General features: G+C 25.9%; 8 protein-coding genes across 8 annotated transcripts; 2 read left to right on the forward strand and 6 right to left on the reverse strand. All coding sequences in view use genetic code 12, as the record gives it.

Annotated features, from left to right (window-relative positions):
• Window positions 1-1,201: 1,201 nt before the first annotated feature.
• On the reverse strand, window positions 1,202-2,251 carry HEM3 (hydroxymethylbilane synthase; the record flags this gene model as incomplete). The annotated part of the gene is made up of 1 exon (XM_051763818.1): window positions 1,202-2,251. One exon carries the CDS (start codon window positions 2,249-2,251, stop codon window positions 1,202-1,204), a length of 1,050 nt encoding a protein of 349 aa, XP_051619310.1.
• Window positions 2,252-4,145: 1,894 nt separating this feature from the next.
• On the reverse strand, window positions 4,146-4,880 carry KGF54_003251 (uncharacterized protein; the record flags this gene model as incomplete). The annotated part of the gene is made up of 1 exon (XM_051763819.1): window positions 4,146-4,880. One exon carries the CDS (start codon window positions 4,878-4,880, stop codon window positions 4,146-4,148), a length of 735 nt encoding a protein of 244 aa, XP_051619311.1.
• A 669-nt stretch (window positions 4,881-5,549) lies between these two features.
• Window positions 5,550-7,448, reverse strand: KGF54_003252 (uncharacterized protein; the record flags this gene model as incomplete). The annotated part of the gene is made up of 1 exon (XM_051763820.1): window positions 5,550-7,448. One exon carries the CDS (start codon window positions 7,446-7,448, stop codon window positions 5,550-5,552), a length of 1,899 nt encoding a protein of 632 aa, XP_051619312.1.
• A 579-nt stretch (window positions 7,449-8,027) lies between these two features.
• FGR29 (Fgr29p) lies at window positions 8,028-10,646 on the forward strand (the record flags this gene model as incomplete). The annotated part of the gene is made up of 1 exon (XM_051763821.1): window positions 8,028-10,646. The coding sequence occupies one exon, from the start codon at window positions 8,028-8,030 to the stop codon at window positions 10,644-10,646; it is 2,619 nt and encodes an 872-aa protein (XP_051619313.1).
• A 319-nt stretch (window positions 10,647-10,965) lies between these two features.
• Window positions 10,966-13,143, forward strand: KGF54_003254 (uncharacterized protein; the record flags this gene model as incomplete). Its single annotated transcript, XM_051763822.1, has 1 exon — window positions 10,966-13,143. One exon carries the CDS (start codon window positions 10,966-10,968, stop codon window positions 13,141-13,143), a length of 2,178 nt encoding a protein of 725 aa, XP_051619314.1.
• Window positions 13,144-13,223: 80 nt separating this feature from the next.
• Window positions 13,224-13,880, reverse strand: ERV25 (Erv25p; the record flags this gene model as incomplete). The annotated part of the gene is made up of 1 exon (XM_051763823.1): window positions 13,224-13,880. One exon carries the CDS (start codon window positions 13,878-13,880, stop codon window positions 13,224-13,226), a length of 657 nt encoding a protein of 218 aa, XP_051619315.1.
• A 956-nt stretch (window positions 13,881-14,836) lies between these two features.
• Window positions 14,837-16,528, reverse strand: KGF54_003256 (uncharacterized protein; the record flags this gene model as incomplete). Its single annotated transcript, XM_051763824.1, has 1 exon — window positions 14,837-16,528. One exon carries the CDS (start codon window positions 16,526-16,528, stop codon window positions 14,837-14,839), a length of 1,692 nt encoding a protein of 563 aa, XP_051619316.1.
• A 2,756-nt stretch (window positions 16,529-19,284) lies between these two features.
• On the reverse strand, window positions 19,285-20,286 carry OAC1 (Oac1p; the record flags this gene model as incomplete). Its single annotated transcript, XM_051763825.1, has 1 exon — window positions 19,285-20,286. The coding sequence occupies one exon, from the start codon at window positions 20,284-20,286 to the stop codon at window positions 19,285-19,287; it is 1,002 nt and encodes a 333-aa protein (XP_051619317.1).
• Window positions 20,287-20,324: the final 38 nt, after the last annotated feature.

Raw genomic sequence — 20,324 nt, forward strand, 5'->3', positions numbered from 1 at the left:
AGTAATAAATGATCAATGATTAATTTATATTGTTTTAAAAATGAATTGAAATGAAAAATGAAGATTGAATGAATGAATGAATGTAATGAAATAAAATGAGATGAAATTGAATTGAAATCGAAATGAAAGTTACTATGACAAATGATTTAAATAGTGATTAATATACAAATTATTTGAATTGGAATTAAATTAAAATTGAATATTGAATATTGAATTATTAATGAAGGGGAGGGGCGAAAAAAAAATCAAAAAATGGATAATTTGATGATGATTTTTAAATATTCTTCACGTCTTAATGTTATGATTAAGTTGAATAAGTTTTTGGTAGTAGTTTTGATTCAATTTTATAAAGTATTTGAATTCTAATATTATTAGTTAAATTATAGTTGTTTTATTAACTTGATTATTTTCTAAATGAGATTTGTAAATTTTGTTTGTCTTAATTTGTTTTTGTTAACAATAAATTTTTTTTTTCTGTATTATTATTAATTATATTATTAATCTTACTATTACTTATATACACAAGTTGAATCAATAAAATATTGATCAGACAGAGATGATTGTGTTACTCTTATTAAGCTTTAAGAAGAACTTATTTGATAAGAGATAATCTAATAGATACTATAAGCACTTCTGTAGTTCTTCAACTGTTTTTGAAAAAAACCTATTCTTTTACAAAATTTGGTTGCCTAAATTTTACAAATGGCTTTAAATTTATTTACACAATAAAAATATATATTACGTTATCAGGAAGGTAGCGTATTTTGATAAAGTGAAATTTTATATGTCAGAAGTTCATCAAAATTTTTGCAACCAAAAGCTGCTACTCTTTTCTTCGAGCTCAAATTAATTTTAAAATTTAAATAAAGTTGTAGTATTAAGGATATAATCTTGGACGTAATTGTCATAAAACTTGCTCAGTATAATTCGCAATATTTTCACTTAATGAGTTACAAATTCATTTTCAATTTATTATTTGAAATTTACTCATTCAATTAGCAATATATCTGAGTGTTATTTACATTAAAAAATTTATTGCATTACTTCACCATTAATCAGTGTTATTTAATAAACAAAGTAAATGTAAATTTGCGCAATCAAACTTCGTACTATAAAACAATGAGAGTATAATTTGATCCATTTGAATACTTTGATGTTATGATTTTGTCTATATATACCCCACTTAAAGGTAACATTTATTTCATACTTCAGTTGGTCTTGCATTTATATTTCTTGTCATATCAATTTTATCTAATATTTCTTTTGCACCTTTTTGTTTTAATAAATCACCTAATTCAATTCCAACTAATTCACAATCTCTTTTTAGGGTTTCATCATTTGAAATATCGATGGATTTATTTATTTCATCTTCAATTGATATTTTACCATCTGGACTTACTATTACACCTTTTAAATTTAATATTGAAGTTTCTGGATTAAAGGATGAATTTACACCTAATGGAACTGAACATCCACCTTCTAAATATCTCATTAATGATCTTTCTGCTAAACAACATATTGTTGCTATTGGATCTTCTATGGTTTTTAAAATTTGTTTTATTTGTTGGTCATTTTTTTTAATTTCAATTCCTAAAGCACCTTGTCCAACTGCATAATATACATCATCTAAACATGAAGTTATTCGATCACCTAATCCTAATCTTATTAATCCTGCACTTGCTAATATTAAACAACAATATTCATTTAATGGATTATCTAATTTATTTAATCTTGTTTGAATATTACCACGAACACTTTCAAATTTTAAATGTGGATAATTTTTAATTAATTGTGATGATCTTCTAATTGATGAAGTACCAACTATTGATCCTGAAGGTAAATCACTTAATTTTTTAAATTGTGATCCTTTTTTCATAACTATTGCATCTCTTGGATCTTCTCTTTGGAAAATACAACCTAATTCAAATTCTTCGGGTAAATGAGTAGGCATATCTTTTAAACTATGTACAATTAAATCTAATTTGGGGAATTCATCAATTTGATCAATTAATAATATTTCTAATTCTTTTGTCCATAATGATTTACCTCCAAATGTATATAATGGTTGAGTTTGTACTTTATCTCCTAATGTAGATAATGCTAATATTGAACAATCTATTTCTGGATAATATGTTTGTATTGCTTGTTTAACTAATTCTGATTGTACTACTGCTAATTTTGATTTTCTACCTCCAATTTGTATATGTTTTAGTTGATTGCTGTTGTTATTATTTTTATCTTCTATGGGCATAGTATTATGTGGCATTATTTTGATGTTGTATATATATATGAGAAAATTGTTATATTATGTACAATGAATAGATGATATTAATTAATTAATGATGGTTGTAAAAATTCTATAAAATTTGATTGATGATAAAAAATATTAAATGCTAAGGAGATGTATTACTTTTGTTGATGTTGTGGTTGTTATATTAATGATGATAGTCTATGAACAGAATGATGATGATTTCAAGATGAAATATTTGTTTGTTAATTTGGTTGTAAAAAATAAAAGTTGGGGAAATGTAATTTTAAATGTGAAAATTTTAAGATTTCTGTATATTAATTAAATAAATAATTTTTTTTTTTCTAATGTCTTGTGTTTCTTTTCTTTTTTTTTATAAGTGTCTTACAATTTTTATCAAATCATATATTGTAAATTAATAAAATTAATTAATTTATATAAAAATAATGACTAAAGAAATGAGTAATTGAATGATGATAAAATGAATATGATAGTTGATAATCAATGGTATAAAAATTATGTTGATCTATTAATAAATAAATAAATATTTGAAAAGTATTTGATATATTATATATTATATCAAATACTAATTATTATTATTAACATTATTATGATTAGATAAATTATAGTATAATTGTGCTACCAATTAACGATAAAAGTAATAACCGATTTAAGGGAAATTAATACTTAATTTAGTAATCGTAATAGTACTAATACTAAATACTGTATATAATATTACATATTAATAATTATTTAGTTTTAATTGGTTATCATAATTAATATATCAAAATGAAACAAAGAATATATCTATTATATTATTTTGCAGCCATTTTTCATATATTGATAAAAATCGAATTTTTTCATTTTTTTTTATTAATTTTTATCATTTCATCAGATTACAATAAACTCTCTGTTTGAATTTTAACTTTAAGATATTATAGTTCACTTCAATCTATCTTTCATTAATTCGTTATAAACTTTTCTTATTTCAATACTTTATTTTCTATTTTGTTCCTGAAGTAAAAGAGACTTCTGTTTATTTATTTTATTCAATATTGATTCAAAATTCTTTTTTTATATGTGTTTTAAAGTATTATATCATTTATAAATTTTTGATGAGTGAAACCTCTTTGAAATAATCTATTAATTTTATTTTTACATTTCATCGCTTGTAATTACTATCTTTTGTTCTTCCCTCATCGTCTACTTCTTTTTTTACATTGTATTATTCTGAAGCATCATATTCAGCTAAGTTCGTTATTTTTACAGCTTTATTTTACGTTAGTTGTGACTGATTTGTTATTTTTGCGATTTTCATTCATGTTTTACTAAATTGTTTTGGTTGCGAAAACAGAGACTCTGAAAAAAAAAATTGATACAAAAGATGTCAATGTGCCAAAAAAAAAATAGAAGATACACTCAGTTACTTTTATATCAAATTGAAATCAAATTCAACTAACTATCATTAGTTATTTGATGCTCATGAACTTCCACGTTATATAGTGATCTGGCAATTAATTTTGAACAATAGGCTTTTTTTAAAACTCAGAATTACTTTTACAACTCATATAACATATGGTACAAGGTAACGCAAAAACTAATTTTCTAATCATTAGAATTGATTTTATTATGTAGTAAATCTATTTGAAAAAGAATCAAATATAAAAAAATATTATAAAAAAGAAGTAAAAAAATGGATCAAATCTAAAGCCAGTTCAAATTTGAGTTGCAGCATTAGTTATATTACTTAAAACTTTCTTAACAGGTGTTGGTTCTCCTTTTTTTAGCAGCTTTTGCCGCTTTTGCAGCAAAGATTCTTTCCCTTTCAGCTGCAAGGCTTTCTCGAGTAGCCACTTTGGAGTTGTTGTGGATCACATTTTTAAATTTAACCAAATCTTTAATAGCTTTTGGCTCTTTTGTATTCTTGCAATTTTGTTTCCAATTGATTAGTTTTTTCTTGAGTTAAAAAATTTTGCATTTCATATTCTTTAATTTGCATTTCATATTCTTTGATTTTATCACTCAATGATTTGTCCCACTTAATAATAGCTCTTTTAAGTCTTGCAGTATCTTGTCTTCCTTCCAGTGGCAACATATCAAGGATTTCCTTCAAAGAAGCAACTGGACTTTCACTTATTGTATCATTACTTTGGTTAAATGATGAAGATTCAACAATTGGTAATGTTAATTCATTAATAATTTCGATTTGTGAATTATTGATTGATTTTTCATTTAATTTTCCAGATTCTAATGGCGATCTTTTAACCATTTTGATCCATGGATATTTTTTAAGTAATTTATTAGGATACTTTACACCAACATGATGATTTTTTCCTAAACTCTTTACAAATCTAGAAATTATTTCTCTTATTTCCAGTGAAGTTAGACCGTTATTACACATATCACAAGAAGCAATATATAAACAAATTGAAATTTCTTGTTCTTTAGTAAGTAATTGTTGATTTATGTGACCATCTTTACAAGATTTTTGACCCAATACAATTCTTTTTTGAAGTGTAGATTTAGTAACTCCATATTTTCCAGCTACTGAAAAATAACTTCCTTCACCATTTTTATAAGCAGTAATTGCTGATTGCATAGCATCTTCAGTCCAGCTGCGTGATGATGGCATTTTTGAAATTTAATCCATTGATGATTATATATGTATATTATATGTAATAATATAAAGATTTTTTTTTTTTCTCCGCTTGTATGAGTATGCAAAATCTGATACACTTTTTTTGTAATTTTTTGCAAATAAAAAGAGAGTAAGAAAAACAACAAAAAGAAACCACTCCAAAGAAATCTGAAAATGTTTCAAGCTTTATTTACTTAAATTATGCTGACAGTTCTCTCTTTAATAAATCTATTTTCATCTTAAATATACATTAAAGTAATTTCTTTATAATTGACTTTAGCTCACAATTCGGTCGAATATCAACAAAACTGATCATATTGAGGGAAAAAAATCTAATGAACTCGCTTTAAACGACGTTTAAAAGAGATTTTAATAAAAAAATGATATAAAGAGAAATATGACGAAAATAAAAAACCTGAGTAGACTAGATTATAATTCGGGGTATGTAGTTATGGCCCTTGGAAATTTGTCAATCCTAGAACTTTTGCTCGTAAAAAGTAAAATCATTTATTGTTCTTTCGACTCATTTTTCTACCAGATCATTCTTAAGCTTTCATACATTTTTTCTTTTATAATTGATATTGTTATTTACTAAGATCAATAAGATTGTTATCTAATTATCAAATTAAATGAATAATTACACTGTATTTATCTATATTGTTTCTATTTAAAATAAGAACCATACATATTCCATATTTTAGAAATTAAATTTAATTTAATTTTTATAGAATAATCATTATTATTAATTTCATTTAAATCAAATACCCAATCATTTTGTAATTCTTTTGGAATAATTGGTTCTGAATTTAATATTAAATTTATAATTTCAATTAATAATTCACCTTCATATGGATTAATTGGTTGGTCTTTTTTTTGTTGTGATTCATAATCCAACAAGATTAATAAATTTTCTATATTATTTAAACTCTTAAGGCAAATAATACTTAATTGTTTACCATTAACTATTAAAGGTTTAGATGATGTGAAATAATTGTATAATTGGTAAAGAATAATAATTGATGGACTCATTGATACTATTCCAAACACTAATTGTTGAGATTTTAATAATTTATCAATTCCATTTAATGCAACACCACCATCAACTTTTCCCTTTTGAATTTGAATTAAAATTAATCTAATTAAAGATCCACTAATTAAATATTTTATAGGTGATCTAATTTCATTTTCATATCTATTCATTATAATTTTTAAATCTCCATTTTTAATATCTTGATTAATTAATTGTGGAGTAACATTAGTAATATGATTATCTTCTGCAAATTCATAAATCATTTTTTCAAGGGAATCAACTTCTGATTTGAGGGAGTCTTTTGTTGTTATTGTTATTTCATCATCACTTCTTAAAATATTTAACATTTCATTGATTGGTTTAATAACCCAATTAGTGAAGAAACCTTTGATTGGTTCTATACCGTTATATTGAATCCAATGTACGATTTCTTCTTTATTGTTGTAAATGTTTTTAGTTTGTGATGGAGCATACCTTATAAATAAAACTATTAAAACCCAATATCTTGTTAAAAATGATGGTTTTTCTGTATCGGTGTATTGTTTTTGGTCGAATTTTATAACTGATTGAATAGTTTGTGAGATTTGATTTGAACCATTTTCATCAATTTGTAAGATTTTTTCAACTATAGGTAAATAGTTTTCGGAATTTAATGAAGTTACTAATGTATTAATATTGATGGTATTTGATTTAATTTCCTTTTCTATTATTTTTAATTTTGATGAAATTTCTTTATTTACTATTGTAATTGGGAATTTTACTATAGAAATTAAGTAGTATTTTATTGATGAAAGATTAGTTTTGGAATCAGTTTTGGAAAGTAATGTTATAACTGGATTATCTTGAACAAATAATATTTCAATAGTTTGGAAAATAGATTTAAAAAATGCATAATTAAACCTGGTGAATTTTCTCCAATAGTTTGTTAATATTCCTTGATTTGGTTTTGGTGGTGGTAAATTTGATTGTTTGAAATTACTTGATAATATATTGTTAGTCTTATGAAATATTTCAACACCAAAATTAAAAGTATTAACTGGAATCTTTTGTACAAAATATATTAATTTATTTATTATGGAATTTGATATATTTTCCCAATATATTTGTTGGTTTTTCAATATTAATGTTTTGAAAATAAGTGAATTTGATAGTTTTAAACTAATAACTAATGAAACATATTCATTAATCAAATCAAATAATATTTTATCATCTTTCGATAACGTATCAATTTGAACATTATCTAATCTGGAGTATATTTTTTGTAATGAATTAAGACTTAAATCAGATAACTTATCAAATTTAAAATTCTCACAATCTAATAAAAAATAAACATCTTTAAAAATATCTTGTATTATTTCATTTTGTTGTTGATTAATCAGATATTGACTTGATAAATATTGTTTAGTGTATGAATTTAATTTTTTGAACTTTTGCTTTATTGCAAGCGAGATTCTATTGTTATTATTTATGACTTTTAGGATCTTACTTGATTTTTTAGAGTTTAATGTAAACCCCAATGATAGAATATCCATTGTTTTTGGGGTAGATTATTTAATGTAGATGAAAGGAGATTAAAGATAAAGGTTGTAGCAATATTTGATAAAATTATGGAGAAGTGTTGCTACCAAATTTTGGGTTCGGAATATAATTTAATAGCTCCAATGATTTAAACTTATCATTTATTTTAATTTAGAAGAACCTGAAGTTTAAAATCAATAGAGCAAATCTCGTATTATGAACAATTCTAAGGACCGTGTCAGCCGTTAACTAACCTAAAGTATTCTTCTAGATCATTACTGTTTGAAACTTGCAAAAAATATGGTAGCATATGTTCGTATTTGACATTGTTTACAATTAATCCAAATTAAGAAAACTAATTGATCCAACTTATTAAACTTCCTTTTAATTTGCCATAAATTATATAACTCAAATATGATGATGTATCTATTATCAGAAAAGATAAGACTACTACTTTATTAGCAACATTTGGTTATATATAAAATAACAAAAACTTCAATATTTTATCACAGTCTTCACATTCTTCACTACCACTACCTATTCAACTTTACATCAAATTTATACATTCAAAAAAAACTTCATAATTGAATTACATGTCAAATAGATATAGAAACTCAAGCTCGTACGAAAATGCAAACTTACCACTTTTATCTTCATCAATTCCAGACAGTCAACAATTGCAACATATACAATTAAAACAATATAATGAATTCCAAACAAATTATTTCAAAATTCAAAAATTAATTAATAAAAAAGTAAATTTAAGTTTGAAATATGAACAATTGAAAACTCCAGAAATATACTCAACTTTAATCAAACCAATAAGTAATGAAATTATATCAATAGTTAAAGAAAACAAAACACAATTCACAATCAAAAATGATCTAAAAATATCAATATTCACCATATATATTTTATTATTATTAAAATACGAATACTTAATTCAACTGGAAAATAATTTAATCCAATATGATTTATTAATTAGTAAATCTCATGTTTGTGAATTGATGTCAATTAGAATGCTAAGAGAATATAATTCATATCAAAGAGTTAAAATTTTATTTGTAAAACCACCTCCAAATTTAATTTCAAGTCATCATAAATTCAATTTTAATACTTTGGAATTATGTGTATTGTCCAAACTGAAAAATTTCTTATCACAACCTATAATAGTCCAGATATTGAATAGATTTTATAATGGTGATCTAATTTATGATGATTATGATGATTATAAAAAACTTGGTGATAACGCCAATCCTAACTCAGATGATAATGAAAAATTATTGTTAAAAAATCAACATTATAAGTACTATGATGGTGAATTAAACAAATTTTGTGCTACTTCCTACAACATTACGAATATAAATCATAAACTATCAATCATTAGTATATACAGAAGGATCAACGTCATACCAAAATATCAAAACATTCTAATCAACTTGAAATTGATAATATTTGCCATAAACTATTTTGCCTTGATTCAACATTCTGAGAAAGAAATACAATTAAATTCAATAGAAATATTGTTTTGGTTAATTGGGTTAAGTTTTAATTTCGAAATATTGAATAAATTCTACCACATCAATTTTAAATTCTTAAATCTTATTTTATGGAATCATATTGACTTTGTTTTAATACTAATAATAGATTTCTGTTTCATTTTAAGGTTCTTCTTCAATAATCAAAGTTATTTCAATGATTTCTTCAGCTTAATTGGTATCATTTTGTTTCCAAGAATTTTGTCAATTTTCAACAACTACAAGTTCTTCAATTTGATAATCTTGTCATTTCACAAAATGTTTTTGAATTTAGTTGGCTTGGTATTGATGTTTTTTACATTAATTTCGGGATTCTATTTTTGTTTTTTAAAATTATCCTATAATCAAACTCCATTCGAGATTTTGTTTAATATGGTGAAAGTATTTTTTGGTTTTACACCTTCAGTGTGGAACAATTGGGATGATTTTAATACTTTGGGAAAGATAATGCAAATGAGTTATTTGTTTTTGTTACAATTTATTATTGGTACTATTTTGGCTATTTGTTTGAGTGGGGTTTTTAATAAAACTAGAGAAAATATTGAGTATGAGTTTAATTTTTTCAAACTGAATAATTTGATCATTTACTTCAAATGTTCGGAGTTGAATCAGGATTGGAATGTAACTAATTTGTATTGTCAAGTGTTCAAAATTCCTTTTATTGTATTGATATTTATTTATGAGTTCATGTGTTCAATTTTGGTGAAATTCAAGCAAGTTTTCACATTCAAAAGCAAAAAGTTGGGTATTATTAATCCAAGTGACAATGAAGAAAATGAAGTCACAGACTTGAAAAACTTTACATTCTTGAGGAAGCCAGATTTCGATCATGAGCTAAATTTTAAAACTTCAATAAATTTAAGAAAAAGGAAGCCAAAGAATAAAATCATTAAAAATTACCAATCTATAAGCACTTTGGGATGTAATGGTAACCATTTGAGAACTGCTTCTACTGACTCATTCTTTATTGATCAATTATTAAACCGAAAATATGGAGGTGGAGTTAATAATGCTACAGTTAATAATGTGACAGCTTCAAACGATCAAAACTTGCAAATAGTTGAATCAAATAGATTATTTTCAAAGAAATACCAAGAGCAGCAGCAACAACAACAAAAGTTATCCAAACAACAATCAAATCAACTATCGTTTAAAATCTCAAGACATAATCCGAATCTTCAAACCCTACAACCACAAGAATCATACATACCACAAACTATTCCAAGTTCATTGTCAGCTATACAAACTCAGCAACTACAATTATCTACATCACCGACAAATAACGTAAACCAACAAATCTTAAACAGATTACTCAACTTAGAAAATTTATTAATAAAAAAGATCACAAACGAAGATTCCAAATCAGATGAACATAGACTCAACCAAATAAGCCAACTAAATCAAATCAAAGGTATAAAAACAATAGAGAGTGATAATCTACTGATCAATTCAGATTCAGATACTGAAATTGACTCAATCCTTTCTAAACAACAATTTGAGATAGGGAATATATATGAAGAAGAAGAAGTTATTCAAAATGGTGAAGATGACCTTGATGATTTAGACGAGGAAGAAGAATTTGATAGGACTTTACCGATGAGATTTAATGGGTTTAATGACAATAATGATCAGACTAGTGATTTTGATCAATATGATGGTGAAGGTACATATTAACATACATTCTTAGTTATAGCGTTGTAATATAATGTGCAATAGCATTAATCGATATTTGTATTTGTTCTTTTATAATCAATATGTAACGCGTCTTAACATAAAATTTGTTTCAAATGGAATTGGTAGCTTTGTTATCTAAAAAAAAAAATATATGGGATATCAAAAAATTTAATTTTACAACCAATTTCCAATCAATTTATAAAACCCTATCATAAATTTCATTTCAATACAACTACATTATTAGATCAATGATATAACCCAAATCAACAAAACAAGACATTTGAACTCGCCCATCAATTTTATCATTTTCTCCTGCCAAATGTCATTATTTCTACAAGAATCATATAATGAAGTTCAAACCAAATTCATTAATAAAATCATACCTGATCTAAATGAAAATTCAATTAATCTAAACAATTTTGAGAAATTTGATGATTTATTACAATTCTTGGAGATTAACTCATCAGCACCATCAGCGCCATCATCATCACCAACCTCCTCATGTTTTTCAAACAATAGAAATTTAATTTATCCATCAAATGAAATACTACAGGTATTAATTACATTATGTTCAAGAAGTAATAGTTTAAACTGGACTCAAAACTCATCATATGCTAAAAATGGGATAGTTGAATCATTAAGTCATATAAAATTGATCAATTCTATATATAATGAATTTTTACATAAATCAAATTTAAATCAGAGAAGCTTTTTGATACTAAATAATTATTTAGATATAATCGAATTAACTGGTGACACAGAATTATATGAATTAATATTTAAGGCCATAAATGATTTAATTGAAAGTAAAAAACAAGTGCAATCTTCACATCAAGCACAATTACCATTTCAACAACAACAATCATCAATTAGTTCAATGTTTAAAGCTGAAACTAATGGAAGAAGAACATCACCAAGAAGAGTTACACCACCACCAAAAAGACAAAAACTAGAAATCAAATATGAAGAAGATTCACCAAATGGTGATAGTAATACATCCAATAATGAGCATGATAGTACATATATAGTAATAAGTGATTCAGAAGATGAAAGTTATGAGGAAAAAATCCCATTATCAACCAAAACAGATCAAGAATCACCAACTAGTGCAGCGTCATCACCTAAGAAGAACAACTTAAATATATTTGCGACAAACAACAGCAAAAATGAAACTTGGGAAGGGATACGAATATTTGATGAATCATTATTAAAAGATAAATTAACAATCAACAAGAATGAATTTAATTTATGGAGACTAATAAATTGGACTTTTTATTGTTCAGGATTATCAACCATTTATTACCCACTACAGAAGAAAAATGAATGTCATACAATTTACCATGCACAATCAAATGTCTTAAATTTTATATTTCGGTTCATTGAAATAAATTTGGTAAAAGAAATGGACTCAATTTTTCTAGCACCCAACTCAATTAATAATGATGCAATTTTGAGTTTATTTCAAAATACAAATCCTCAATATACAAAATTTGCAAGTTTGAAAGTTGAAGATAATTCCCAAATACTATTTCTGAAACTCATCAAAACTTTAGGCCATTTCCAAAGTCAATGGTATGATAGAGTAGTTGAATTTATATTTAATGGATTATCATCAAAACTCATATTCCCCAAGACGTGTTATGAACATGAAAACCTACTTATTGAAAAGGAAACTAAATACAAGAAAAGCCAACCTGTAATGCATAACAATCTTAAAAATGAATGGGATCAAAATTCAAATAATATGAACTCAATGAAATTAAGATTTAAAATTTGTTCTATAATTTTTTATTGGTCATTAGTATTTAATTCTAAATTATCAGGAAGTAGTAATGGAAAATCAATTGCTAATTTGAATTCAAGTGTATTTTTGGATTATATTAGCAAAAAAATAAATTTTATCGATTATAGATATTTAATTGAGTTTTATTATTCGCTGGCTATAAATTCAAAAATCCGTCTAGATTATAGAAATTTGTTTTTAGTTAAATTGTCACAAGAGATATTGAAAGAAATTATTGGTAATACTCTGCGAGAGAAGGAAGAATTCCAAGACTTTGAATTATGTAATCACCTCAACAATGAAAATCCAAATAATAAGAATTATCAAATTAAGAATCTAGACATACTAATGAGATGGATAAATAACCCAATATTATATTCTCAAATAGTAGAGGATCAATTATATAAAACATTTAATGAATTTTATCAAACTTGGATGAAAGTGAATTTTATTTTAGAATGGAATTTAAATTGGATTTTAAATGATTTGTATAACTCAAACTGCAACATATATAAAGATGAAATTTTCAACAAAAATTTCCAAAAAGCAGATCATTTAAAGAAAACAAAGTTCTTGGAGTTTATTAAAAATTGTGTTGAACCAATTGAAGTATCTGGTTTAAATTTTCAATTGAACGAAGAAGATGTTGAAGTATTAAAAGGTAAAATTACAAAATGTGAACAATTTACTTCTATCTTGAATTATTATTTATAATCACAGAATTTATAGTATTTACTGATTTTTGCTAAATCTTATATTTCTTTTAATTACCTATTTACTCATGCATTACTTATTTAAATAATATGTTTTACTTTAAAATAATGTCTTAAATATTGAATTTGCCAAGCTCCAAATCCAATTAATGACAATATAATAATTATTGAAAACCATTTAACTCTTGAATTTGTAGATTCATTAGTATCTCTCATTCTTTCTTCTCTTGATTTTAAATATTGTAATTCTTCAACAATTTCAGCAGTTAAACTTTCAATTTTTTTCAATTCTAATTCATTAGGTTTTAATTTTTCACTTGCTTGTAAAGCATTCCAATCTCTTGCAGCTGCACCACTTTCAATTTCTAATTCAACTGATCTTATTGAATTTGATCTTGCACCATGATGTTTCCATTTTGCTTCTAAATAATTAATAAAACATACATCTATAGCAGCATTATTATGTGAAGTAAATGCTAATTTAACATTTCCTACAATATCTTTTCTTGTTGCATAATTATTTCCTAAAGAATCAGTTATTTTAATATCTAATCTTTGTCCATCTCCCTTTGAACCATCTGTATTTATATTTACTGTTACCATTTGATTTTCTTGTACGAAATCACGAATACAGACTGGATCTGGATTTGGTAATGATGGAATTTCCATATGTAATGAAGATACAAGTTGTAATATAAATGTTAATATTAATGCATAATTGAATATATGGGACTGCATCTTTTGTTTTGGTGTGGACTTGGTCAATTGGATGATGTTCTAGTGATTTGATTAAATGTTTTAGATTTAGTGTTGATCCAAGTAAGTATATTATTCAATTGACCTTAAATAATATTTCAATCAATTTGATCTATAGTAAATATTATAATTTGCGTGTTAACAAAATTTTTCAGTTCGAACTTTTTTTAATTTTAAGGACGCGTGATTGTCTTAGCTTTTAGATTCACGACACATAAGAGTTTGACAGACGACTTGGTAGCATAGACTCACACAAAAATTTTAAATGAAAAATTATCAAGACTATTACCAAAAAACAACCAAGTTTACATTACATATCAAATTGATAATTAACAAAAACATCATAACAATCCTACCCTTAAATCAATAACTTAAATTACAGCAAGAGTCTCACACACCAAAATTACATACAAAAATGGCAAAAGCAAGAGCAAACACAACAATGATAAAAATGGTATCAACAGCCCTTACAGGTTATGAAAAATGGTTTCAAATACCTAGATCAGCTAGAAAATTGAATCTTATATTATATGATCCAAGAGCTCAAAGACATTGTTTGTTTAAAGAAGATAGAAAAAGAAAAATAGCAGAGTTGCCTCCTAAGGATTATGCTAGAAGACATCGTTAGATTACTTCAATTTTACATAAGACACCAAGAACCACAGTAACGTCAATCTGCAGAGAATACCTAGTTTTTTGAATTGTCAAGAACAAGAGCAATAGCATTAAACATTCACCGATCAATCAGTCAAATATCACACCAATTTAATGAATTTAATGAGTATATAGTATAACATATAAAATAATCTTGTATATACGGAGGAAGATTAGTATTAATAGAAAACTACAATAAACAATAGTATTATTGTAAATATATATATTTGCATATATGTTGTAAAGTACTTGTACCCTTATAAAAGAATCAAATTTTAAGGAATCTAAATTCTAACTGGTTCTTCCTCTTGATGCTCCTCTTGCGCATTATCAACCTGTGTTTCTTCTTCAGTTGGTCCATTATCATCATCATCACTAATATTAAAATTAGATACATCGGCATAAGCAACAGGATCATCTTCAGAATATATTAAACCATTATTATCCTTAATCCATATGAAAAATATAGACAAAATCAATGTAAAATAATAAAACAAAGTGGAATAAACTATTGGCATTATGAATTTACCTAATGAATTTTCCAACATTATTATCATCAAAGCACTTTGATATACTAAATCTCTGTTTGAATTTTGTGGGAAATCTGGTACGTTACTGAAACTTCGAAGCGTTAAAATACCTGATATGAGACCTCCGATAATTGCTGTTATTATTGGTAAAACCATTATTACAAAAAATGATTTCCTAAATGCTGATACTACTTTTTGATTCGAATCAGGATCTGATGCTGATGGGAAAGTAGCTATTGTTTTTTTAGTTTTGAAATAAAATATAACTGACAAAACAAACCAACATAATTGAAATAATGACACTATGGTATTCAGCAACATCAAAAAATTATTATTGTTGTCATTTGTATCAAAACCAGATGTAGTAGAAGCTGGACTTCCCATAGTACTAAAAAGACCAACAATTTGATAATCTTGACTCAAAAACAAATAATTCAATATGTTGTTGACAATTAATGCAATAATATTTATGAATAAGAATGCAGTAATTTTTCTGAAACTTTCTTGTGGGAATAATCTATAATTATTAGAGTTGCCATTGTAGTAATATATTACCCCGAATCCCATTGCAAATAACAATACAACATAATTTCTAAAACTTGAGTAAATGCTATCAATAGTCTCATTGATGAAAAACAAAGTAGACATTATAAATGATTTTGAATCAGTCTCTAAAAAATTATTGATACACCAAAATACAAATCCTTGAAAAATATCCAAACAAATAAACGGAGCCAAAATCAAAAATAAAATTCCTTTGGAAATAACCGAAATAGAATTCAAATTTTGAAAATTTTCACCAATTTTAAACCTCAATATATAATTAAATAAAACAATGAACATTATAATGGAAATTACAACAACATACTTTATAGTTGAATAAATTAAATACATAGGATATGATAAATTACCATAATAATTTTTAAAAACAATAGGTACTTTGAAATCAACAGCTCCCAATTTTTCTTTTTGATCATTTTCCAAAATTGGAGCAATATAAACACAATATATCCCTGATTGTGAAATTTTAAAAACTACATCATTTTTAGAAGATAATTCACCTTCCCAAAATTTAGTTTTATCAACATTATAACCCAGTTCAGCATTCACGTTGAACTTATGATCATCAGTTAACATTGTCTTATACAATACTTTCTTTTCGTTAGGATACAATTGGGCAAATTCTTCTAAAGTTGGAATTGCAGTGAAATTGACAATATCAGGATAATGGAATATAAGTGCTTGAATAGATTGTAAGTTATCTTCATACTTGAGGTGTTGAGTTTTTAATTTTATATATGATTTTGAAGGCTTGTTTGGTTTCAGTTGGATTGGACTACATAATACTCCCTTTCCATTGTTTAATATTGTTGGTGCGTCTAATATCGCACATACATATGATGTTAATGTGATAAATAATATTATGAATGAGTTACTTAGCATCATTGTTGAATAGCGTTTTGAGTATGGCTATCTTTAAAATAAGATTTAATTGACAGATGTGGCAAATACTTGTCCCTTTAAATTAATAATTTGTAGGCTTGAAATATACTAATAAGTAATGAACTTATTATAAAATATTTTCTCTAAATTGTATAATTATAGATGATTAAATATATGAAATGAACTTGATAATTGGATATTGTTATTCAAAATATTTAATGATAGTTAAATTCTAAATTCTATGAGGAGACTTCAATTTCTAAAATTAGTTATTGTGTACAAAACTGAGAATAGTAACAAAAACCAAAAACCAAAAACCTGTGATGTAATTAAGTAAACTATAAGAATATAAAGAATAACAAAGGGCTAATTATATAATTAGAATTAGATATTTAAGAAATATATAATCTGCAAGCAAGAAAAAGATAACAAATGTAGAAAATGAATATTAATTTAAATATCTTAATGCATTTAGTAATTTTTGAAAAATCGTATGGTTTCTGTTAATGACACGGCATCAAAAAGCAAAATTGTTTTATTAACAATAATTGGTTTTAATTTTTTATTTTGATGCAAATTTCTACTAAAATTTAAATTATTAAAAGATATCTAAGTCAGTATTTTCAAATCAATTTTATCATTTTCATCGAGAGAATGGTACTGATTGTCAAAACTAAGTCAAGTTGAAACTGTAATATCACTAAGAAAATCGCAGCATGTCTGAAAACAAATTAACTATCAAAGCAAATATATACTGAGAATATGCCCCTCATAAACAAAAGGGTAAAGTATCAGATAATATCACTTAATTGTAAAATACGAAATGGTTTGTAGTGACAATTCCACTTAGTTCATACCTCTAATTCGCAATTCAATTGATAATAGTTTTCAAAGCTAGAATCGTTTAATAGGATTTATCTTAACTAGATTTCTTGTACCTTCAGACGATCATGTCATAAAAGATAATGGCTAACTCCAGACTTTGAGATCAAATGGAGTTTTGCAATCGCAGTCAAAAGTCAAAAACTAATTGATTATTGTAGAACTTTGCAATTATAAAAACTATCCTCATTTGTTTCAGAGCTTGCTACCAAATTATTTGTAATTTTTTAGAATTTTTATGTAATAATTGTATTATAGAAAACATAAATCATATAAACCATTTAACCCACGATAGTATCACTTAATTTTATGTTTTACCGTTAATTTACTATGAATTACTTTTACTCGATCATGCTTTAAAATCAATAATTAATTATTTGTTTAATACTAACGACTCCGAAACAAACTGAGCCAAGAGTCAAAGTAATAGCATGAGTATTCTTTGCAATAATTGAACCCTGGAAGACTTTGAACTAAACGCTAATCCAATTTCCAGCGTAATGCTTGAAAAAAAATTGAAATGCCCGAGCGCAAATTGGAGAATCCTCAAATTTTTTTTGGAGATAGATTTACAGACTTTCTAGCCATATTGAGATCTTTGAGTACCATCAAGAACCAACAGGCAACATGTATGCATCACTAAAGCTCGTATTTGCATCAAGTTATTTAATTGCTAAAGCGTTGCTAGTACATGCTAATTAATTTGCAACATTAATTCGTTGACAGCTGTAAACTCCCCCAATTGAAGATTCTTTAAGGTACAAGATCCGTTTGTTAATTTGTACTTATTTCTGGTGTTATTTGATTTTATTGTAATTGTATTTGTATTTGCAAGTTTTTGGCGCCAAAATGAGCAAAACTTTTAAATTATGTGGTAGCATCTTCTGAAACAGATTTGTAATATCATGTCATAAATTTTAAGCTGTCAATTTCTGAATAATGTATGTCTATGGTCGTTTTGGCCCGGTATTTATTCTTGGAGACCATTTTGCCCAATTTTTACTTGTGTCAAGTTGGATTGGGGCTAGTTTGTGTCATATTTGTTGCATTTGTTCAGTCTTTTTCTTTCATCTTGTAATTTACATTGAATTTAATCAGATAAAGTGAAACGAGTTAGATTATAGTTGAGTCAAAAAAAGCTAACTATCTCCAACAAACAACCTTCCCACTCACAGTCATGTATCTCAAGTACCAAAGTCAAAAAAAAATTTAAATCAGCTATTCGAATACCCCCGTATCTCACTTGTTCAACTCCAGTGTCTTTAAAACATAATCCAGTCAGTTAGTTAAGTTTGTCTCCAAAGGTCTTTAAGTTTAATATAATTATTAAATTGTCCATTGCTTTGGAAAAACGTCTTAGGTATTCCACTCAGATTGGTCCCATACTTGTGTCAGTGAAATGTCTCACAATTTTTTCTCAATTGATAATGAAAGCTAGATTTCTGAAAGTTAGTAATATAATAAATAAATAAATAAATTCTACATTTGTATGGATAAAAGTAGTTTTTGGTGATCAATTGAAGAAGGATAAAAGTAGTTTTTGGTGATCAATTAAAGAAGAAAGAGTAGTAAAAAATAATGAAACTTAAAAATTAATTTTTATATACCTGAAAGGCAAAATCTTTGGTATGCTAATTTTTAGCTGCAAAATCTATATAAATAAAGTAGTGCAATATAGTTCAAACAGTAATGTTCTGAAACTATACATGTGTACTAGAGTCGAGGATAAAAGTAAAATCTACATATACATTATAAGGCTCTAAGTGTTCTATAAATTCTATAATCATCTCATTTAAGACTTCTATACTCTATGTGTTGTCGTTTGAATTTTGAATATGTAGTTTGACATTTAGTAGTCATCAAAGAATCGCTTTATACTAGTATACCGGATTGAACCCTAATTTATGTTCAATCTTGATCATTGCATTCATACAATGTTCCATAAATATCAATGTCAATATACTATGAGGTCCAACTCTAAATAATTGAGCCCAAAATCCTTTATATAAAGCCATTGGACCTTCAATCTTTATTGTCTTTTTAAAACAATCTATCGGTCCCTTGTACAAGTTTCCCTTTTGATTGTACATTCTGGTTAATACAACATCCCATGGATTCATTACTATTGCAACACCTAATCCTGCCATTGATGCACTAATAAAATGTAATAAAAATGAATTATCTTTGACTAATTTGTTCTTTAGCAAGAAACTTTTGGTAAGATTGTAGACTGGTAATTGTGCTGATGATCCTGCTCCTGTTCTTAATACTGCTGCATCAACACCTCTATAAAGTCCTTTAAATCCTTCATGTCTATAAACTTGTCTAAGACCATCCCAAGTACCATGATAATAAGTTTGTTGTCCAACAGCTCCAGTTTTTGAAAAAGATTGCATTCTTGTTTTGATCAAAAAAAAGGGTGATGCTAATACAGCACCAGCAGATCCAGATATACCACCAGCCACAACATTTATTAACAAGTTTTGTTTTATAAATCCATTATCCATAATTGAACTTGGATTGAATATTTTTGATAACCAATACCTACTTGGTTCATAAAGACCAATTCTACACCCATTTAAACCTAATTGATAAAAATACCCACATATTAAACCTTGTTGTAATCCTCTCAAACCTTCATGTTTATAAATTAACCCAAATGCCTGGATGGGGTTCTTGTATAATTTTGGTTGATTTTTTTGAGTTTTGGATAACTCTCCTTGTAGTTGCATTCTTGTTTTGATTAATTCTATGGGGTTTGTGAATGTTACTGCTCCGCATGCTGCTACTCCTCCCGCTATAAATCCACCTAGTGTTGAAACTTTTTGTGCATTATTGGTCGGTAGTTCTTTTGGAGGTTGTGATTTTGACTGACTCATTTAATAGACTATTTTTCTTTCCTGTTTTATTCACTTAA

This window comes from Candida jiufengensis (genome assembly GCF_024610255.1).
Source record: "Candida jiufengensis strain CBS 10846 chromosome Unknown scaffold2, whole genome shotgun sequence".
Classification (NCBI taxonomy): domain Eukaryota; kingdom Fungi; phylum Ascomycota; class Pichiomycetes; order Serinales; family Debaryomycetaceae; genus Lodderomyces; species Lodderomyces jiufengensis.